Source organism: Tupaia chinensis, unplaced genomic scaffold (assembly GCF_000334495.1).
Source record: "Tupaia chinensis unplaced genomic scaffold, TupChi_1.0 Scaffold000362_1, whole genome shotgun sequence".
Classification (NCBI taxonomy): Eukaryota; Metazoa; Chordata; class Mammalia; order Scandentia; family Tupaiidae; genus Tupaia; species Tupaia belangeri.
The window spans coordinates 4,062,573-4,086,204 of record NW_006159859.1 but is presented as its reverse complement, the minus strand read 5'-3'; the positions used below and the strand labels follow the sequence as shown (position 1 = coordinate 4,086,204).

At 44.3% G+C, this 23,632-nt stretch overlaps 1 protein-coding gene across 1 annotated transcript in view; it reads left to right on the top strand.

Annotated features, from left to right (window-relative positions):
• TRPC3 (transient receptor potential cation channel subfamily C member 3) overlaps nt 1-23,632 on the top strand; it is a 66,744-nt gene that overhangs the window by 13,930 nt on the left and 29,182 nt on the right. Inside the window, exons 2-4 of the mRNA XM_006172408.3 lie at nt 441-1,212; nt 10,553-10,741; nt 22,388-22,552. Coding sequence (XP_006172470.2) covers nt 616-1,212; nt 10,553-10,741; nt 22,388-22,552 — 951 coding nt within the window. The 5' untranslated portion in view covers nt 441-615. The remainder of the gene's footprint in view (nt 1-440; nt 1,213-10,552; nt 10,742-22,387; nt 22,553-23,632) is intronic.

Below are 23,632 nucleotides of genomic sequence, written 5' to 3'. Positions count from 1 at the left end.
TTATTATTATTATTATTTGACCAAGGAGTGATAGGGAGAAAGGGCAAAAGAAAGCTGCCAGGTCCAGGACTCAAACCCCGGTGAGCCATGTGGGGAGTCCAGTGCCTTAACCACTATGCCACCTGCTGGTCCCTAGTCCCAAGACTTTGGAGAACAAAAATAAGGATATTGTCATAAGACGCGATGAGTTCCATCTTTACCAGGGCCACAGGGAGGCGTGGGAGCCTGGACATGGCTTTAGTGTTGCTTCTACCCCATCTGAAAGCAGTTCCGAGAACAGCAGCTCTTGTTCTCTGGGGCTGCGGGCTCTTTTGGAAACACGTGTAGATTTCAGGCGAGTCCTTGGCACCTGCCAGACCGCCAGGGTCCAGGTCTGCAAGGGTGTGGCGCAGTCGAGAGAGGCCCTAACCGTCTACAGTGTTGTCCTTGCTGCCGCCTAGGTCCATGGAGGGAAGCCCGTCCCTGCGGCGCATGACGGTGATGCGCGAGAAGGGCCGGCGCCAGGCTGTCCGGGGCCCGGCCTTCATGTTCAACGACCGGGGCACCAGCCTCACGGCGGAGGAGGAGCGCTTCCTCGACGCCGCCGAGTAAGGCAACGTCCCCGTGGTGCGCAAGATGCTGGAGGAGTCCAAGACGCTGAACGTCAACTGCGTGGACTACATGGGCCAGAACGCGCTGCAGCTGGCGGTGGGCAACGAGCACCTGGAGGTGACGGAGCTGCTGCTCAAGAAGGAGAACCTGGCGCGCATTGGCGACGCCCTGCTGCTCGCCATCAGCAAAGGCTACGTGCGCATCGTGGAAGCCATCCTCAACCACCCCGGCTTCGCGGCCAGCAAGCGCCTGACGCTGAGCCCCTGCGAGCAGGAGCTGCAGGACGACGACTTCTACGCCTACGACGAGGACGGCACGCGCTTCTCGCCGGACATCACGCCCATCATCCTGGCGGCGCACTGCCAGAAGTACGAGGTGGTGCACATGCTGCTGCTGAAGGGCGCCCGCATCGAGCGGCCGCACGACTACTTCTGCAAGTGCGCGGACTGCACGGAGAAGCAGCGCCACGACTCCTTCAGTCACTCGCGCTCCAGGATCAACGCCTACAAGGGGCTGGCGAGCCCGGCGTACCTGTCCTTGTCCAGCGAGGACCCGGTGCTCACGGCCCTGGAGCTCAGCAACGAGCTAGCCAAGCTGGCCAACATCGAGAAGGAGTTCAAGGTAAGCTAGGCGCCCCCTGTCTGCTCCGCGCGCTCCCCCTGCCCCAGCTGGCTGCGGGGATGGCTTCTTCCGCAGTGTGCCCAGGAGGTTTAAAGTCCTCACCCACTGGGAGCTCCTTTCAGAGCCCATCTATTATTTTCCCCCGTCTCTCAATAATGGTGCTGCAATAAATTCGCTTCTGGGTCAGAGAGCGGTTGTAATTATGGTGCTCTGTGTTCTGGATAAGGTTGAAATAAAACTAGAGACTTAGCCTTCTTTTGTTCAAAGGAGGAATTTGGTGTGACCTCCCTTTCCAATTCTTCCTCACCTTAGTAGTTAGGGGGTGTTGGTGTAGGGTGACACCCAACAAGGAAATAGTATTAGCTTTTCTGTTTGCTTTTTAATCCCCTCAGGCCTTGCACACCGTTCCTAGGAGTATCCCAATACCAAGTCCTTGGGAGTGGCCGAGCGCGCTGCGGTTCCATCCGTGGGCAGTAGTATTTGAACGCGTGCCTGTTGCCCCCACCATATGTATACTCCTTTGCAATGGAAAATGAAAAGGCCAACATAAAACGCTGTTAAAGTCATTTTATTAATATAACTAAATTGCCTCTCCCTGAATTCCACTAATGTATATTCAGGGTTGTGACCCCTAGAAGTCAGGTCGAGCCAGAAATACAGACGCCAAAGTAGCTTGGTTTAATGGATTTTTTTTTTCATTGAGTGAACATTTTTTTCTAGACATCTCCAGTTAAGCAGTATTATTTATTTTTAGAACAACTATATATTAATGGTAGACCAATTTTACTTTTTGCTCAGTTGCTCCATCCTCTTGTGCATTCTGAATAATTCTAGCTATTAAATCAGGAGCCAAAGTGTATTTGCTGGTTCTGGTAAAAATCAGTGGGAACCTATTCAGTAGTTCCTGGTCTCCTGTTTTTCATTTAAGAAGACAATTGCGGACATCAGTTCTTTGAATTATTTCTGGATGTTGAGTTCATCTTTCTAGTTTAGTGTTGTGGTGTCAGATCACAGGGTTATTCTGTCTTTCACATCTTAATATGATTTTTCATACTCATGTGAAATTTATAGAAGTTCAATTAGCAATATACTTCGGGGTAAGGGAAATCTACTTTCCCCTGGGGTTATTAGAAAATGGTGGGAAATTGGTCCTATTTACCTTCCATACATACCAAATTACCTAGATAATCATCAACTCTCATCTTGTCCTAGTGGAGATGTGTCCTTTGTATGATTTTATTTGTTAACCCATTAAAATACTTTTTCTGACATAAAAACTACACATATTTATTGTAAAAAAAAAAAGCTTATATTTACTGTCTTTGAAGAGATTCATTATGTAGTGTTTGAAAAGATTTATTTCCTTGAATCCACAATAAAATATTTTTAAACACAGAACTCAAGGAGAACTATTGAAACCTTCAAATTCTGGTCAGAGAGTAGAAAAGCATCCAGGTAGAAGACTTCTAAACATGATTTCTTTGTTTGGGGACCATCGTAAAGCATAGTTCTAACCTGTTCACTTGCCACTGTTTTGACTCTCACAGACCTTGTCTTTATGCATTTGCTTGATATATATTGAAAGTCTGCAAAAAGATTCTACAAAAGGAACTCTTTCCTTGACTCAGGAACTGTTTTCCTATTTACTAAAGATGGCAATGTTTGCAATTCTACCCAGAAAAATCATCTCAGTGAGGCAGTGGTAAGAGAATTAGTTATTCATAGCTGTCTGTGTCACTGGCTAAATCCATATTGACAATAATTGCATTCTCCTTTACAGTGATATATTAGAGTCACCTCTGATAACCTTTCAAAGGTGAGAAAATATCACAAGTGGCAACAAGAGGAGAAAACCCGAGAAGGTTGTAGAGGACATTTGTAAAGCACCCTATATCTGAGGCTATGCAAAATCACCTCGCGATCTCAGCTCCTTTTTCTGGATTATATGGAAATCACTCATGCAGCACAACTGTCTCTGAGCCAAAATTAGGACAGTTCTTCCGACGACGTTCCAGTCTCTAAGGACCATGCGTCTCTCTCCCTTAACGGAATGTCCCTTTTCTTTCCCATTCTTACCTGTCCTTGTTATTCCTTTTCTGTTTGCCCTCCTTTCACCTCCGTGCCCTCTTATCCCATGCTCACGTCCACCTGTCAGGGCTTCAGACAGACAGAGAAAATAGTGCTTTTCCTAGCACTCACCGGAGACCCTGGGCTCTGGAAGGGCGGGGAAGTGGACCTCATTGCTAAGACTAGCAGGTAACCTCATTCGCCCTGTCCCATGATTTCACTGCATTCTTTCCGTAGGGACTTTGAGCTCCAAGTACTAGCCTTGAAATGAAAAAATAGATACTGTGCTCCCTAGTGAAAAAGAGGTGATTTTTTAAAAAGTTTCAGACACCTATATCTAGTCACCTTATCAATGGGCTGTTCTATCTAGTTCTTGGCCCTCAAATGGCCATCATTTACAACAGGTGCTTTAGAGAAGAGTCTCAGCTACCGGCAATTGTTATATTAGGTCATCCGCAAAGTCATGATGTATTGTCTGTTTTTCTATGCAAAAATGCATCATGGCTTTCCCAATGACCCAATAGTTCCTTGAGGAATACGGTGGACATGACCCAATAGTTCCTTGAGGAATACGGTGGGCATGACCCAATAGTTCCTTGAGGAATACGGTGGGCATGGCGCTGAAAACGCCAGAAGGCATTGCCTCCCGAGGCCGAGCCATCAAGGAGACATTGAGATGAATTAACGAAGGGCAGCTGGGTGACAGGTTATTAAAAAAATATTTGGGATGTGCAAACATGGCTTTCCCAATGACCCAAGAGTTCCTTGAGGAATACGGTGGACATGACCCAATAGTTCCTTGAGGAATACGGTGGGCATGACCCAATAGTTCCTTGAGGAATACGGTGGGCATGGCGCTGAAAACGCCAGAAGGCATTGCCTCCCGAGGCCGAGCCATCAAGGAGACATTGAGATGAATTAACGAAGGGCAGCTGGGTGACAGGTTATTAAAAAAATATTTGGGATGTGCAAATACTGTCTGAAACTATTCTGAGAAACAGAATATTGGACAGGATGGACTCCAGGGCTAATCCTCCAAATGCCAGTGCCAAGAAAGCCAGTCATTTATTAAGCTGTGAGAATGCAACGTGAAGTTTCCTAATTCTGACTCAAGGATGCACATTTTTTGTTAAAAAACAAACAAGCAAACAAAAACAAAAATCAGCTATTTGCCTTCCCTGTGCCTCAGTTTTTCCTCTCTGGTGCTGTACCCAATCTTACAGAAAAGCAGTTTCAATTTATGTCACAGAAGTGCTGTAATGAAGAAAATTAAGATAAGCCAAACGCAAGGTAGTGTTTTACAGCAGGAAAATCCTCTAGGGATCACCTGGTGAATTGGAGCATTCTCTCTCCCTCTTTCTTTCTTTTTGTAAAAAAATTTCCAGAGGGCACATATCCTTTTCAGAGAGAGACAAAGAGGGAGAGAGAAAGAGAGGGGAAAGGCAGAAGCACCCTCCGAGGGGAGCGGCCACACCACTACCCCTTCTGTTTCAACGTTCCCTCCTGTTGCGGTGTTGGGCATTCATGTGCCTGGTGTGTTTCTCACACTGCCAGACCCAGACTCAAACTGCACAGTTGGCCATGTGGGATCCAGCCATCTCGACTACCATGCCACCAGCTGGCCCTCAGATCTCTTATTCTACAGATGAGAAAACAAAGGCTCTTGCCAAGGACCCATCTGCTAAGCCTCGATGTCAATGACTTGATCTCAGTCCTCCGTCCTTGGTCCTTCCCCTACCGTGATGTACCTGATGATGGCAAAACACTACTTGGTACACAGTACTCAATGTGTACCAAGCACTCGAAGCATTTACCCTCACAGTGCTATACGAATAGCAGGTAGGGTTGTTCTTATAGAGAGATTAAGGAAATTCTCCAAGATCACACAGCAGAAACCAGTAGGTGGTGTGGTTGCTAAGGTGCTAGATCCCACATGGCCAACTCCACAGCTCAAATCCTGGACCTGGTAACTTGGAAAACATGCTGTGTGTGTGTGTCCAAAATCCCTAAAGATGGGACCAGCAGTTAGCGTAATGGCTATGTCGCTGGACTCCCACATAGTCGACCACGGTTCGAGTCCTGGACCCGGCGGTCATGTGTGCGTGCGTGCCCAAGATCCCGAGAGGAGAAAGGAAGAGAAGGGATTGTGGCGTGGCCATCTCCCCTGGGGGGGGATTTCTCCCTTTCTGTCTCTCTGTCTCTCTTTGTCTGGCGAGCACACGCACCCTATAGCAAAAACCTCTCCAAAATAATAATAATAATAATCCCTAAAGAAGGGGTTGTGGCGGGGCCATCCCCACAAGGGGATAATTTTTTACTTTCCCTCTGTCTTTGTGCCGTTCCAGTGAGCACACATGCCCTATATCAAAACTTTTTTTTTTTTTTAATCACACAACTAGTAAGTGGTAGAAGCATTATTTAAGTTTGGGAGGTCTGGGTTCAGGTTCTTAACCACTAAGCTATCTTACCTCTTTTGTTATTAGAGAAAAAACTGACAGAACCAAATACTCTTGAAGTGGAACTTCAATTTTCCTCTTAAGGATAAAAATACATTAAAATGGTGATCAAACCATACACTAAAAAAGGACTATGTAGAGGGGCTAGCAGGCGGCATGGTGGTTAAGGCGCTGGACTCTCACATGGTCGTGGTTCAAGTCCTGGACCTGGCAGCCTGCTTTCTCTCTCTCTCTGTCTCTCCCTGGTCAAATTAAATAATAATAATTAATTAGTTGATTAAATGAAGGAAAAAAGGAGCATGCAGATCCTATAAACAGGCCATGACAGGAACTGAACTTTACCGTTCCTCCTCTGGCTGGAGCATGTCCCCAGGGCCTTGCGTTCCTGCTCTGTAAAGTGTAGCAGGCAGGCTCACCTGTTGTCTCTGTGGAGGGCCATGGGCATGGACGAGGTGCAGTGAAGATCATTAAGTGAAACTAAATCGAGAGAAAATTATTAGAAAATGCAGACCCAACAAGTGCTCTGAGCTGCACATTAGTAGGACCAGGATCTCACAATGGACTGTCAGTCAATGCAGACCTCAGACACAGTTGCTTCTACAATGGAGGACAGGCTGTGTTTAGCTGGAGTTCTCCATCTTTTCCTGAAAGTTCTGCATGTATTTAAAACATAGGGTCCCATGACTGCAATAAAAGAAGTCACCATTATCTCCAGCTCTGATTGTTTTCTGCATGTGGACAACGGACTTCTTCCTAGGAGATTTGCTTAAATTATTATAAAAACAAAGCATTGTCTTTGCTACTGGCATGGCTACCAATTTTGTGTCTCTCAACTGATCTTTCAGTAGAAGTGAAAAGATACACACCTTTCTTTAAAACTGAATGTTTTACAGATGCTAGTTCTCAACGGTGAATCATTGTTTAGGTATCATCACACAAACAGGTACTACATTTTCTTCAAAACCTAGCAAGTAGCTTCTTTTATATATGTTCAATAGAGAAATGGTCATCCCATGTTGTACCAAATCTTACAGAACAGTCTGAACTGCAAAATAACATGAGGAAATTTTATCTTAAAAAAACCTGTTTTGGGACCAGCAAGTGGCATGGTGGTTAAGGTGCTGGATACTCCCACATGGTCGACCACGGTTCGAGTCCTAGACCTGGTGGCTTGCTTTCTTGCTGTTTCTCCCCCCTTCTCTCTGTGTGTCTCTCTCTGGTCAAATTAAAATAAATAAATGAAAGAATAGAATTAAAAATAAATAATTCTTTAAAAAAAAAAAAACGACCTGTATTAAAAGGGGGGCTTTGGGACCAGCAGATGGCATAGCAGTTACATCGCTGGACTCCCATGAGGTCGATCACATTTCAAGCCCTGGACCCAGTGACTTGAAACTCACACTAGGTGCATGTACGTGTGTGCCCAAGACCCTAGGACGAGAATGGAGGAGAAGGATTGTGGCGTGGCCATCCCGCAGGGGATGATGTCTCACCGTCCCTCTCTCTGTTTCTCTCTGTCTCTCTCTGGCAAGTGTACATGCCCTAAGGCTAAAACCTCTGAAAAATAAAAGGCAGAAGGAGCTTTATATGGAAGCAGGCATGGATGTAATACGTATTCTAGATGCTATAATAAAGACTAATATTTCATTAGTCTTTCAGGAATGGAGGCAGATGGATATTTAGCTGACAGTCTGCATAGAAACCAGAGGCTGAACGTTGTATTAATTTTATCAGTTGCATGCTACCAGCTTGAATGGAAACCAAAGGCTGAAGTTTTATTCATGTTATCCGTTCCCTTAAGAGGGGAAAAGGATTAACTGTAACTGATCTTTATCTGAATTCCTGCTATCTGAAATGGAAACTATTCCAATCGGTGTGGCCTTTAGTCTCTTCTCTTCTTGTTTATTTTAGTTGGTGACCATCAAATCAAATTAATTATTTAAAGCAGAAAATTGGAATTCTTCATGTCTTTTTTTTTTATAGAGCTTTTGGCCATAACGTATGTGTGCTCAGCAGAGGGAGACAGAGACAGTGAGAGAAAAGGTGAAAAATCACCCCTAGGAAGATGGTCATGCCACAGTTGCTTCTCCTCCATTCTCCTCTTGGGATCTTAGGCACATGTGTACACATACTTGGCATGATTTTCAAGCCACTGGGTCTGGGACTTGAACTGTGGTCACTCATGTGGGAGTCCAGAGATGTAACCACTACATCTGCTGGCCCCTTCATGTCTTTTTTTACAGTGTGACTTTTGGAAGGCCAGAAGTTCTTCCACGTGAGTGATACTTGGCATATTTGTGTAATACTTAGTTATGTGGACATAAGCAGTGTCTCAGAACACATTGAAATCAGGACTTCTACATTCCTCAAGCGTACCAAATTAAATGATTACCTAGTTAACTTTCCTAGTGGGCTAGAATTTTAATGAAAGTCATAAAAGTGGAACTGGAGTTTCCAAATGTGAGACACTTTCCCAAGAGATGGTCATTGGCCTCTCAACTGGAACCAATGAGCCAGAAATAGAGCTTCATTCAGAAGGTAATAGGGAACGCTACCAACTGACTTCTTTATACCCGCCCGTGGCGTTATATAAATATGCAAATGAAATGAAAGATTCACAGATTATTTTTAGCAAGGTGTTAGTTCCAGTGTCCTGGAAATTTTTCTCTCAGGTATTGATATTCTGTAACCCTTGAGAATTCAATGACATATAATCGGACATTTCTCTCCTTCCAGTTCTGCAGGGCATGATAATATCCCTTTCAGACAAACAAGGAAAGACCCCTCTCTATCAGGGTGGGGCTCTGTTTGCCTCTTCACATTCACTGTAAATGGTCTTCTCAAACGGTAACATGTTTAACCTGGAGAGCATGCTAAAACACAGCTTGCTGGTCCTTCCTCAGTTCTAAGTCAGGACATCTGGGGCAGGATCTGAGCGTCTGCATTTATAAGCTGAAAATGCCCAGGTGTGGGGCTGGCAGGTGGTATGGTGGTTGAGGGTGCTGGATTCCCACATGGCCAACTGTGATTCAAGTCCCAAATCTGGTGGTTTGCTTTCTCACTTTCCCTCTCTCTATCACTATTCATCTCTGGTCAAATTAAAATAAATAAATAAAGTTACATTTTTAAAAATTCTTTAATAAAAAAGGAAATTCCCAGATACTATTGGTCTGCCACTGACACCTTGAGAAGTGAGGTCTCCAACAAGGTAAATTGGACATGTTATTTTCATATAGAATCAACTCTTACTGTCAAATTTCCATTTTAGAAAAATTGCCCTTTTAGAAAAACTTCCATTACAGGAATGGTCTTATATTGGTTTGAAAAAAACTGTTGTTTGTACAAAAAAGATAAAATGCTTTTTGATCCTGTGGTCTTTTGACATTTGCGTTTAGCCAATATCACTAATACAAACTAGCAACTTATGGGCATACCATGTTGTTGGAGTAAATATATGGTTTTTTTTATTTAATTGACACATAATAATTATATGTATTTATAGGATACCATGTGATGATTTGATAGATGTGTACAGTGTGGAATGATTCAGTCAAGTTAATTAACATATCCATTATCTCACTTATTTTGCATTTTTTGTAGCCAGACATTTAAAATGTACTCTCTGAGCAATTCTGGGACCAGCAGTTGGTGTAATGGCTATGTCGCTGGACTCCCATGTAGCTGACCACGGTTTGAGTCCCGGACCTGATGTCTTAAACTCACGCTGGGCATGTGCGAGCGTGCCCAAGATCCTGAGAGGAGAATGGAGGAGAAGGGACTGCAACGTGGCCATCCCCCCTGGGGGGTGATTTCTTACTTTCTATCTATCTGTCTCTCTGGCGAGAGCATGTGCCCCCTAGCAAAAACCTTTCAAAAAAAAAAAAAAAGTACTCTCTGAGCAATTCTGAAGCAGGCAATACATTGTTATAATTACAGACATCACACTATCAACAGACCTCCAAAAGGTATTCCTCCCATTTAACCAAACCTTTGTACCCTTTGACCAATATCTCTTCATTTTCTCTCACCCTCAGCCCCCAGCCCATGGGACCATCAAGGTGGTGTCTCTCTCTCTCTTTCTCCCTCTCTTTTTTTCTTCCTTCCTTTCTTTCCTTCCTTCTTTCCTTCCTTCTCTCTCTCTCTTTCTCTCTTTCTTGTTCCACTATAGGGCTTGCGTGCTCGCTGTAGAAAAACAGAGCGGAAGGGAAAGTGAGAAATCACTCCCCAGGAGAGCTGACCATACCTCAATCCCTTCTCCTCTCTTCGCCCCCTCGTGGGGTTTTGGGTATGTGCAAATACATCCAATGTGTTTTTGAAACCACCAGGTCCAGACGTGGCTCACGTGGGATCCAGTGCCTTAAGCGTCACACCACCTGCTGGCTCAGAGTTGTTTCTTAAGACTAGGCAGGTTATAGAAGGAAACCTGGCTGAGAGAATGGACCAGTCTGTTTCTTTTCTATCTATCTTTTTTTTTTTTAACAGAGACTTTTGCTATAGGGCACGTGCGCTTCGGGGAGAGACAGAAACAGAAGGCCAGAAATCACCCCTTATAGGGGAGAACCGCGCTGCGCACACCTGTGAGAGTTTTAAGCTGTGGTCCCAGACTCAAACCCTATTGGCCAGTGGGAGTCCCGCGATGTAATCCTGACGCCATCTGCTGGTCCCTAGCCTGTTTCTAACAAGCCTTGCATGTAGGTAGAGGCCACAGCTTCCTACTCAGATGAAGGGATTCCTTTTTCTAATTCACAGAAACCCTAAACACTTCCGGTTGAATTGGAGCAAATTCTTCACATTAACCACAAAAACTTTTGTTTTAGAACGACTATCGGAAGCTCTCCATGCAATGCAAGGACTTTGTAGTGGGGGTGCTGGACCTCTGCCGAGACTCGGAGGAGGTGGAAGCCATTCTGAACGGAGACCTGGAGGCCATGGATCCTCTGGAGGTGCACAGGCACAAAGCCTCGTTGAGTCGAGTCAAGCTCGCCATTAAGTACGAAGTCAAAAAGGTGAGAATAAGCACGTGACATCAGCTATGCCATAATCCCAGGATTTTTTTTTTTTTTAATAATTAGGATTTTTCTTTTCATGAAAGAGTTAAGTAAAGAATCATGGTAGAGTAGCCAGATAAATAGCTAGTTACTTTTGACAGATTGCGGGCCCTTGGGTAAGTCATTTCAATTTCTTCATCTAAAAGAAGGGATCTCTTATCTAGCTCAGAGTGTTGATGGGGTTTAAATAAATTAAGATGTGCAAAAAGCACTCTGTAAACTATTAGTGACAATGTCATTTCTCTTTTTCATAAAGATTTTTGTAAGGCTTTATTACATTTTAATGTTAATCCTTGGGGCAAACCTGTTTTAGTATTCCTTTTACCTGTAAAATAGATAAGATAGGTTTCTGTTCTATGAGGAAGCCAAGGTTCACCAAACTTAAATGACATGTCTAAGGTCACACAACTATGGAGCTGGGTACGCAGGTGCTAGAAATAAAAATTATGATTTCATCTTACTCCGATGACTGCAGAAATGTTATCTTTTTGCTAACTTGAAATAGCTCTTTTAAATAACTTATGAAATGTTTAGGAGAAACGAACAGGGCCAGCTCTGTAGCCTAGTGGTTAAGGTAGCTGGATCCCCTAAGGCTGACCCGCAGTTTGAGACTTGGACCTGGCAGATGGGGAACATGCCACACACGTGTGTGTGTGTGTGTGTGTGTGTGTGTGTGTGTGCGTGTCCGCCCAGGATCCTGAAAGGAGAGAGAGAGGAGAAGGGATTGCGGCGTGGCCATTTCTCATTTGGGGCGCTTTTTCTCTCTTCTCTCTCTGCCAAACACATATGTCCTCTGGCAAAGTTTAAAAAAGGAAAGAAGGAGAGAAGAAACTGATAAATTACAAAGAAGTAAGCTATTATCAGAAATACATCTGGCTTAATGAACTGTTTAATCTATGTACAGCTGAGTCTTCTGTCCTTCCTGCAATGTGGCATGCTATGTCAGAGGACAGGCACTGGAGTCAGCAAGGGTTCAAGTCCTGATGTTACCACATGTCTTCATGTGACTATGGGCCAGCCACCTACCCATCAAAACCTCAGTCTTCTCTGTAGTAAATTGAGGACAGTAAGAGTACCTAGTTACTCAGTTGTTTGAAGAGTACACGAAATAGTCTCTGTTCCGTAATTAGCACAGGGTAGTCCATGACACCTGTTCAATAAGCATTAGCTAATGGCATTTCTCCATTATGGAAGTCCATACTCAGAATGGTGACTCTTGAGCAAGTCTAGTCCTCAAAGATAGAGTTCCTGTTCCCTGCCTAGCTCCAGCCCTCAGTAGCAGACCATGGCCCATCTAAGCAGGAAGAAATTCAGTAAGGGGTGTCGGGATGCTCACAGAATCATAAGGAGAGATGGAGAAACATGCTTATCTAAGTTGTGCTCCAAAAACCTCGCCCAGAGCCAAACCCAGAACAGACCAGGATAAGGGAGGTCCTATGGCCCGAACAATTCTGTGCAGATGGCTGGCCCCTGCACCAGTAGAAAGGATGCTCCAGGGGCATAGTGGTTAAGGTGGCTGAATTCCATGTGTGTGAATGCTTGGTTCAAGTCCCAGAACCCATGAATTGAAAAACGTGCCAGGCATATGTGCTTATGTGCCCAAAATGCCCAAAAAAGGTAGAAGTGGAGAAGGGACTACAGCATGAACATCCTCCATGGGGGTTGGGAGTACTTTCTCTCTCTTGCTCTTTCTCTGTCTCTTTCTGGTGAGTAGAGGCACCTTCTGGCAAATTTTAAAAGAAAAAAAAAGGATTCTCTGAGTCCTGCCTGCTATCTCTATGGTCCCTTTCAAATCACAGGCCTGCCAGACATCTCTGACCAGACCAGTGGAACCTAGGCCAATGTTTGCACCCTAGCAGCAAGTGAGCATGAGGAAATCTCTCTCTCTCTCTCAGCTCATCTCTCTCTGCTCTATCATAATGCAGAGAACTTCCACATGTAGTGTTCAAAAAATTTTGTCTGGGGGGCTAGTAGGTGGTATAGTGGTTAAGGTGTTCAACTTCCATATGGCCGACGATGGTTCAAGTCCTGAGTCCTGGGTGGCTTGAAAATCATACCAAGTGCATGTGCAAGCATGCCCAAAATCCCAAGAGGAAGATGGAGGAGAAGGGATTGCAGCATGGCCAAACTCCTGGGGGTTGATTTCTCATTTTCCCTCTCCCTGTCTCCAGTGACCACATGTGCCCTATGGCAAAAACCTAAAATTTAAAAAAAAAAAATTAAAAAGTCAAATGTGAAGATTCTCTGTCAGGATTAAAGTGAAATAAACTTTTCAAGGAAATGATCAATTAGAGCATTAAATTAGCTACACTTACCTCTCTGGACATTATTGTTAGTTAAGCTTTAGAAAGTGGTTTTTGGAAACTGTTTTAGAGCACATATTCATAGATATTGCAATATGTATCTCTCCTCTTTGGCACTTGAGAGGAGAGAATTGATTTCAGCTGTCACTGGTTTTTTAGCATTGCTTTGAAAGTATCACATTAGCAGAGACAGCCCCTGCAGATGTGCTTCTGTTAACCAAATTCTTACAGAGTGCACGTCAGCCTGCATGTTCGTTTTAAATAAATTGGTGTGCAAGTTACAATGTACTAGTTGTCATTAATAATAAATTTGCTAACAGTCAACCACTAGGAAACCAAAGGGGGAAAAAATCTTTGGTAGTGGAAGATTTGAGACTTTGAAAGCATTTCTGGGTTTATTTTATGCGATAAAAGGAATATTAATCATTTTAATCTGGCGTCTTTGCTCTATAAATGAGAACTCTAGTCTCTCCAAAGCCCCAATTCCTTTTTTTTTTCTTCCACTCAAAACTTCCTTTGGGGTCCACAGGCGGTGTGATGGTAGGGCACTGGATTCTCACAGGGTTGACTGTGATTCAAGTCCCAGACCTAGCGGTTGGAAATTCACACCAGGTGCGTGTGCATGCGTGCCCAAAGTCCCAAGAGGAAAATAGAGAAGGGATTGCAGCACGGCCATTCCCCCAGGGGATGATTTCTCACTCTCCTTCTTTCTGTCTGTCTCTAACAAGTACACATGCCCTATGGAAAAAAAAGGTAGAGTAGGAGCTAAATGAACATGACTTTAATGTTTGTTTGGGAAAGGGCTTTCCAATATAAAAGCAGTACAAGATATCTCACAGCAAAGGTATAATTTGGCCACATAGAACTCAAATCCTCTGTACATCAGAAGGATCATAAACAAAAAGGAAAGGTCAAAGTGAGAAAATTTCTGTCCTAATTATAACTTTTGAGGTATTGACATTCTTACTACCCAAAGAGCCCAAATAAATTTATAAGGAAAACAACCAGAGCCACATAGAAAAACAAGGAGCTTGAATAGGAAATGCACAAGAAAACAAATTCAAATGGTTAATAAACATATCTAAAAATATTCAAACTCTCTAGTAATGACTGTATGCTGTCAATAATATACAGACATCATTTCTCCCTCTTGCAAAATTTCAAAGCATAAGAAGTTATAATCCTCAATGCTCTTGTTGTAATGGGCCATCATAAACTTAATGGCCTTTTTATCAGGAAGAGGATTTGGAAGATTTTTCTTTCTAGAATCATTTCTAAGGGGTCTCCAAGGTAACTAATAAAACTGGAAGGGTGGTAAACACTGTTTCTGTTTGTAGCAAGACCAACATTATTCTACAGAAAGAGAATGGAATAAGACAGAGGATGACATTTGATTTTTTAAAGATGGCAGTAAGAAAATTAACTTTCAAAGGGCCAGCAGGTGGCATGGTGATTAAGGCGCTGGGTACTCCCACATGGCCAACCACGGTTCAAGTCCTGAACTGGGTGACTTGCTTTCTCAGTTTCCCTCTCTCTTCCTCTGTGTGTTTGTCTCTGGTCAAATTAAAATAAATGAATGAATAAGTAAAAATAAATAATTCTTTTAAAAAACCCAGAAAATTAACTTTCAAGCAAAAACACTAATTTTGTCTAACTAGAATAGTGTGGGGCCAGCTGGTGGTACAGTGGTTAACACAGCCAGATCCTATGTGAAAGACTGTCCCAGACTCAGTGGCTTGAGAGACATGCTAGGCGCATGTGTGTACTCCCAAAATCCCAAGAGGAGACTTGGGAGGAGAAGAAATTGCAATCCCCCAGGGGGGAGGGAGGATTTCTCACTTCCCCTCTCTCTCTGTCTCTCTGTGGCGACAGCATGCACCCTATAGAGAATTAAGAAAAGAAGAAGAGGGAAAGAGAGGAGTTGGAGAATGGACCACATGTCCCCAAAGTCTTGAGCTCTCCTTTTGACTGTACTGCTATCCTGCTCTGGGATGGGCTCTCCTTCTGACCGTACCACTGTCCTGCTCTGGGATGGGCTCTCCTTCTGACCGTACCACTGTCCTGCTCTGGGATGGGCTCTCCTTACTGTACCACTACCCTGCTCTGGGATGAGCTCTCCTTCTGACTGTACCGCTATCCTGCTCTGGGATGGGAAGCTGAGCATCAACTCTCTCCTAACCCCACAGGAATAACTAAAGTTCTACCCACCTCATAGTGAGCTATTCTCTTGTGAGGAAGTTCTTGACCAGAAATACGCTATTAGGTCATCGAGAACGTCATGACATATTTTTCTGTTTTTCTATGCAACAATGCGTCATGACTTTCCTAATGACCCAGTACAATGTGGTAGCCATCATGTCTGAAGTGCTGGCTTCTCAGGAAGGAGGAGGAGAACATTTCCTGAGTCCTTCCTCCCTCCATTAGGGAGATTAGGTTTAACTGTGGATAATTCATCTAACAAAGAGACAAGTGACAGCGTGAACATAGACACTCAACCAAGCCTATCACCCACTGAGGATAAGCGTGCAGAAAGCTCGGAGTATGAGAAATGCCACGGGAGAGTGGTGATTGTATGGACTCCTCAGTTGCCTGTGCTGGCCAGCGTGGTCCTGAGTCTCGCACCACAAAGCCTTTGTCCTGGTTTGTGCTCTGGTACCAAGAAACAACACCGTTTTACACTCACTGAGTCCAAAAATCCAGAAAACCTGTACAAATATAAGTTTGGGGATTATATTTCACAATTCAATGAACTTTAACAGGAAGTTGAATTGTCTACTTTTTTTCATAAGAGTATTTTCTTTTGGGACCAACAGATGGCGTAATGGTTACATTGCTGGACTCCCTTGTAGTTGACCATGGTTCAAGTCTCAGGCCTGGTGGCTTAAAACTCATGTGAGGGGTGTGTATGTGCATGGCCAAGATCCCAAGAAGAGAATGGAGGAGAAGGGATTGTGGTGTGGCCATCCCCCTTGGGGGTGGGGGGGACTTCTCACTTTCTGCCTTTCTGTCTCTCCAGTGAGTCAATGAGTGCATGTGCCCTATAGCAAAAATCTCTCTTAAAAAAAAAAAAAAAAGAAAAAAGAAAAAAGAGAGAAAAATTTTTCTTTTAAATTATAGCTCTTAGGATGTCATTAAAAATAAAAGCAGCATTCCTCCCATGTTTTTGCTCAAAAATAGTCACAGGAAGACAGTTCTTGTGAAGGCTGATTTGATGAAAAGATAGTGTGAAGTCGTTTTTTGTAAGTTTAGAATTAGTTGTTTCCCATAATGTGCCCCGACTGGTGGTGCCATTTACCACCTCTGAGAGGACTTCAGAAAGTTCATGGAGGAATGGAATTAAAGTATGAGTTCATTCTGGTGCAGAAAATATTTTTTTAAATTTTTTTATTCAAGATGGAGCTCATGTGTGAACACACAAGAGTGTGAGAGAGAGGAGCAGTCTCCACAACACGTGGTCACACCGTGGTCTCTTTCCTCCAGCCCTCCAGCCCATCAAGTCTCCACAGGCATGCCCAGCATGTTTCAAACTGACCGGGCTAGAGATTTGAACAGTAGTCACAACGTTGGATCCCTTTTCTCTTGAACAGCATAGAACAGTAAGGACCTCTGGTGCAAAAAATATATATAATTAATGAAAAAAACTTTGAAATATATGCACAGTTTTTTCATAATACACAATTTTAAAAAACAATGTTTTATTTTATTCTATTTATTATTATTATTTCATATATGTTCACGGGGAGGGGGGTTGGAGTGAGAAAACAAGCTGCCAGATCTGGGACTCAAGCCATGGTCTGCCAGGTGGGAAGCCCAGTGCTTCAACGACCACGCCAACTGCTGGGTCCCAATAATACACAATTCTTATGAACTTTTTGAAGACCCCCCCTCCAATATTAGTTATTTTTCAGAGGAGAAAAACACCTGTTTCTTCTGAATGCTTCTATAGTTTTGCTCTGTCGAAAGATCGAGAGCTTTTCTTATGTCAAGCATTCCTGGATTTAAATCAGAAAAGCTCATTAGTTGTTTTTTTGTTTTTTTGTTTTGTTTTGTTTTTTGGAGAGATTTTTTTTTTTTTTTTTTTTTGCTATAGGGCGCGTGTGCTCGCCAGACAGACAGAGAGAGACATAGAGACAGAAAGGGAGAAATCACCCCCCAGGGGGGATGGTCACGCCACAATCCCTTCTCCTCCATTCTCCTCTCGGGATCTTGGGCACACACGCACACGTGCCCGGCGTGAGTTTTAAGCTACCGGGTCCGGGACACAAACCGCGGTCGACTACGTGGGAGTCCAGCGACATAGCCATTACGCTAACTGCTGGTTCCCAAGGGCATTAGTTTGGTAATGACTTCCATTTGCTGCCCACTGATGTTAAGAAACAGCATACACATTTTATCCAGCTGGCTCTGAAGAGTGTGGCTGTGTAAGAGACACTTTTCAGGAGGTAAACAGTGTTGAGAGATAAATGTCACTGCCCTATTTCAAAGTTATTGGAAAAAGCAAAAGTCATCTCCTAGAGGGATTAACTTTTTATTTTTGGCCTTGCTATTATTGTATATATTTTTTAATTCCTCTGTGCATTAGGATTTTAAATCATTGGAATAAATTCTATTTGTGTGGATTAAAAGGACTCAACAGATGCCACATGGTGGAGTATTACTACCTCAAGGAAGGAGACTAGAGGGCCAGCCTCTTAGCTTAGATGTTAAGGGAGCTACAACCCACATGGCTGACTCTGAACCCGCTCATAGGAGAGGCTTAAGACATTTTGATAAGTAAAGAATGAATGAGAGGGGAATTTAGGAACGGTAGAGGAAGAGATGAAGCAGAAAGGAAATGATCCAGGGCCGTCTCCATGGCCTGGTGGTTAAGGCAGCTGGATGCCACACAGCTGACTGTGAAACTCAAATCCTGGCCCAGGATGGCCTGAAAGACATGCAGAGTGCATGTGTGTACATGCCCAAAACCCAACAGTGATTTTTTTTTTTTTGAGAGGTTTTTGCTTTAGGGCGCGCACGCTCGCCAGACAGACAGAGAGAGACAGAGAGACAGAGAGACAGAAAGCAGGAAATCACCCCCCGGGGAGATGGCCACGCCGCAATCCCTTCTCCTCCATTCTCCTCTCGGGATCTTGGGCACACACGCATACGCGCCTGGCGTGAGTTTAAGCTACCGGGTCCAGGACTCGAACCATGGTCGACTACGTGGGAGTCCAGCGACATAGCCATTACGCTAACTGCTGGTCCCAACAGTGATTTTTTTAAAACAAATTATTTTATTTAACTTCATGTATTCATTTATTTTCATTTGACTGGAGAGGGACAGAGAAAGAGACTGAGAAAGCAAGCCACCAGGTCTAGGACTTGAACCGTGGTAGGCCATGTGGGAGTCCTGCACCTTACATGCCACCTGCCAGCACCCCCCCCAACAGGGATTTAAATCCTCTAAACATTACCAGCTACTATGACTACAAAGAATGCAGTTAAGTACTTCAAATCTAAAGTTTGTAAATGGAGTCTCACCACCTCTGTCAACAGATCCTCGAGTTCTCCTGCATGGGGAGCAGCTAGGACTGCAGGAGCCACCGTCAGATCACTTCCTAAGCGGGATACACATGGGAGGGAGGAGAAGGGGGAAGATCTAGGGTAATTGTGTCTCCATTTCCTACCCGGAAATGAGACTTTTTAAAAAGTTTATTTTTTCCATGAGCAAGACTGAGAACAAGAGAGAAAGACAGCACTCCCAACAGGGCATTGATGCTGCAGTCTACCTCCAACTTCGGCCAGCCTCAGATCAGGGGCAAGCATGTACTTGCATATTCAAGGAGGTCTCCGGACATGAGCCTGGAACCTTCCACATGGGTCAGCCTTGCAAAGCACCACATTTTACCGCTGTGCCACTGTCCTGCTCTGCAACTTTTGTTTGTTTGTTTTAGTTAAAATTGCTGGTGTAAGTAATTAAGATGACTGCTCTGCAGCAGTAAGTGGTTACGTGTTCATTTCCTTGTAGGTGAGCTGTTGGTAAATGGCCACAAAACCTGAGCAGTTGCCTAAAGTTCCTAACAGTCACTAGAAGCGTTCACTAGAACTTGATTAAAGATGAACCCTTTGTCACATGGGAACTGTAGCTTCCCTCTTTGCCTCTCAGAGTTCCCAAGACATTTCAAGGGTACTTCCTAACAGGTTCATTATTATTGTTTATTCTGTTATTTAGAAGACAGCGATACCTTGATTTTTGTGTTACTACAAATGACTTTTTTTTTTTTTTTTAATGAGAAAGCACCCCCATGGGGATTGGTCATGCCACAGTTCCTTCTGCTCCATCTCGTCCTCCTTTCTGGATTTTGGGTACACGTGCACACGCACCCGGTGTGTTTTCCAAGCTGCAGCTCTAATGGCGCAGTCAGCCATGTGGGATCCAGCTGCCTTAACCACCATGCCACCAGCTGACCTGCTAAAAGTGACTTTTTAAAAATATGCTGGCACTCATAGCTGACTTTTGAATGATGCTTAATTCTGCATTTGGAGAAAGTACACCTGGCCGTGACAAGGAAGGCCTATTTAGCTACAAATGGGTACCATTTGGCATAAGGACATTTACATGGGGTACAACAAATATATTCTGCTACCTGAGTAAGGAGAGGGCCTCCAAGAAATCCAGTCCCTCTGGGTGGCGTAGTCAGGTGACTTTGTACAGTCAAATGGAGGGGGAAAAATCAAATGGCAGGGCTGGCATAATTATCATTTGCTCATTTTTTCTGATTAGAGTTAGAACTGCTAGTGAAAAGTGTTTGTGTCCTTTTGTGATAGAGAGAGCAATTTAAAAAGAAAAAGGACAGACTCCTGAAACTGGAAGGAAGTGACATTTGGGACCATTTCTGGAAGCAGTGCCAGTGAAGACCTAGCACAGTCTCCCCACAGGGTCACTGTCTCCCCCCCACAAGCTCTTTTGTGGATTTGTGTTAGTAGGCTATACATACACATAGGGCATATTATGCATTTATTAAATACATTATAACATCTTAGGGGTTTCTCATGACGAATAACATTTCTTTTTTTCTTTGTTTAAGTTTATTAATTTATTCTATGAGCAAGAGAGAGAGGGCACTGTCAATGGGGTCTTGACACCAGGATCCTCCCCCAGTCTCGGCCAGCCCTGGGTCATGGACACATGAGCGCCTGCCATGGTCAGGGAGGCCTCTGGATGTGCATTCAGAACCCTCCTGTGTGGGTCAACCTTGCAAAGCTTGGAGGTTCCCACTGTCCTTCACCATCTGTCCCCCACCATTTCTTTTTCAGCTCTAGTCGTAATAAACCAAACAGCTTTTTATTTCCGTTTTCCATTTTGAACTGAAGGCAACCAGCTGGCAGACAGCAAGATGGGACACATATTCCCAAAAGAAGCCAGATGTCACCCAGATTTCACAGAGGAATCTGCATTATGGAAGGTTTCGATCAGAGACAACGCTAATGAAGGACAAAACACGCCTGCCCTCTTGTTTCCACATTACTTACACTAGGGCCAAAGCAACTTTGAGTAAAAATAGAGGGAAGGCAGGGGAGAACATCACCAGAACCTCCAGTGCCTGTTTTCCGGGAAACTATGCATTAATATCTGCCTAAAGTTCCTAACAGTCACTAGAAGCGTTCACTAGAACTTGATTAAAGATGAACCCTTTGTCACATGGGAACTGTAGCTTCCCTCTTTGCCTCTCAGAGTTCCCAAGACATTTCAAGGGTACTTCCTAACAGGTTCATTATTATTGTTTATTCTGTTATTTAGAAGACAGCGATACCTTGATTTTTGTGTTACTACAAATGACTTTTTTTTTTTTTTTTTAATGAGAAAGCACCCCCATGGGGATTGGTCATGCCACAGTTCCTTCTGCTCCATCTCGTCCTCCTTTCTGGATTTTGGGTACACGTGCACACGCACCCGGTGTGTTTTCCAAGCTGCAGCTCTAATGGCGCAGTCAGCCATGTGGGATCCAGCTGCCTTAACCACCATGCCACCAGCTGACCTGCTAAAAGTGACTTTTTAAAAATATGCTGGCACTCATAGCTGACTTTTGAATGATGCTTAATTCTGCATTTGGAGAAAGTACACCTGGCCGTGACAAGGAAGGCCTATTTAGCTACAAATGGGTACCATTTGGCATAAGGACATTTACATGGGGTACAACAAATATATTCTGCTACCTGAGTAAGGAGAGGGCCTCCAAGAAATCCAGTCCCTCTGGGTGGCGTAGTCAGGTGACTTTGTACAGTCAAATGGAGGGGGAAAAATCAAATGGCAGGGCTGGCATAATTATCATTTGCTCATTTTTTCTGATTAGAGTTAGAACTGCTAGTGAAAAGTGTTTGTGTCCTTTTGTGATAGAGAGAGCAATTTAAAAAGAAAAAGGACAGACTCCTGAAACTGGAAGGAAGTGACATTTGGGACCATTTCTGGAAGCAGTGCCAGTGAAGACCTAGCACAGTCTCCCCACAGGGTCACTGTCTCCCCCCCACAAGCTCTTTTGTGGATTTGTGTTAGTAGGCTATACATACACATAGGGCATATTATGCATTTATTAAATACATTATAACATCTTAGGGGTTTCTCATGACGAATAACATTTCTTTTTTTCTTTGTTTAAGTTTATTAATTTATTCTATGAGCAAGAGAGAGAGGGCACTGTCAATGGGGTCTTGACACCAGGATCCTCCCCCAGTCTCGGCCAGCCCTGGGTCATGGACACATGAGCGCCTGCCATGGTCAGGGAGGCCTCTGGATGTGCATTCAGAACCCTCCTGTGTGGGTCAGCCTTGCAAAGCTTGGAGGTTCCCACTGTCCTTCACCATCTGTCCCCCACCATTTCTTTTTCAGCTCTAGTCGTAATAAACCAAACAGCTTTTTATTTCCGTTTTCCATTTTGAACTGAAGGCAACCAGCTGGCAGACAGCAAGATGGGACACATATTCCCAAAAGAAGCCAGATGTCACCCAGATTTCACAGAGGAATCTGCATTATGGAAGGTTTCGATCAGAGACAACGCTAATGAAGGACAAAACACGCCTGCCCTCTTGTTTCCACATTACTTACACTAGGGCCAAAGCAACTTTGAGTAAAAATAGAGGGAAGGCAGGGGAGAACATCACCAGAACCTCCAGTGCCTGTTTTCCGGGAAACTATGCTTTAATATCTTTAGGAGGCACGTGCGTTCAGGGGTTGAACTGCCAAGGATGCTATGGTAACCCCCCTCTCTTCTCTGCTTCTCATCTCTTTCTCTCCCCCATCCCTTCTCTTTCCCCCTACCGACAGTTCGTGGCTCACCCCAACTGCCAGCAGCAGCTCCTGACCATCTGGTACGAGAACCTCTCGGGCCTGCGGGAACAGACCGTGGCCATCAAGTGTCTGGTCGTGCTGGTCGTGGCCTTGGGCCTTCCATTCCTCGCCATCGGCTACTGGATCGCACCATGCAGCAGGGTACTGGCTGTCCACACCCGTTTCCTCTGTGGTTGGTGTACCGTGTCCCTCGGGATGCAAAGAGAGGAGCTTTGTACTTAAGATTCTTAGCAGTTTTACCCTAAATGTTCATGAACTCAGGAACACAGATGCTGCGTGTAAGGACTCCATCCATTCAAATAGTGGGTGAAGGAAGGATTTGGTGCTGGGGCAGACATCACATCTGCAGGTGTAAAATACTTCGGCCCTTCAGGTAGAATCCCCGAGGCAGGCAGAGAGGAGGAAAAGTGGCTTGAGTGAAGTGCACTTAGGCTGACTCTGTTGACAGTTGAGTAAGTAGAACTTCTCCTGGGCCTCCCTGTGGAAGGAACAGGCACAGGTAGTCTGTTGTAGTAACACCAAGAAATAGCTAACTCGGGCGGGAACTAGAAGGAGCAACTCATTGGAATCTGCCAGAAGAAATCGGAGGTCGAATGGAGTAAGGGCAGGTGAGAAGAGTGGCAGTAGCCGAAGTCTCAAAGAAAGCGTGTGTCATTCCCCCAGCCCTATGTTCCTTCAGAAGGTTCTAAAAAATGTAGAATTTGAGTTTGGGGCATTGGGATATGTTTGATTATTTCATCTTGTTTAGATTGTTTTGTTTGCTGCCTTTATTCCCCTCTCAGCTTGTCAGTTAGACTCAAGTCAGCTCAGGGATCCCCCAGACAAGATGTGGGGAGGAGTGCTGACTCTGCTCACGGTTAATGAAGGCCACTCCAGTGAGAAGGGCCCATTCTGATCCTTTAATCCTGTTGTTAGATTCCAAAACCCGGTTTTGTTTAAATCAGAGGCAGTTTCAGGCAAAATGAGTCAAGGTCACTTAACAAATGACCCTGGAAATCCATCAGCTCTCTGGCTTAGCGGTCTCCGGGCACAGGCCTCCTCCACAGGCGCCATGTGTGTATGCGAGTATTTATCCACCTCACTCCTTGTCAAGTTGCCCTTGTGCAGTTTAAGGCAGAAAGTTTGTCATTTTGATCAAGTTTGATGACTCCGTTCTTTTGTTCTGTATCATGGAAAACTAAAGTTCCTCAAATACACAGACACTAGAGACTAAAAACTGTA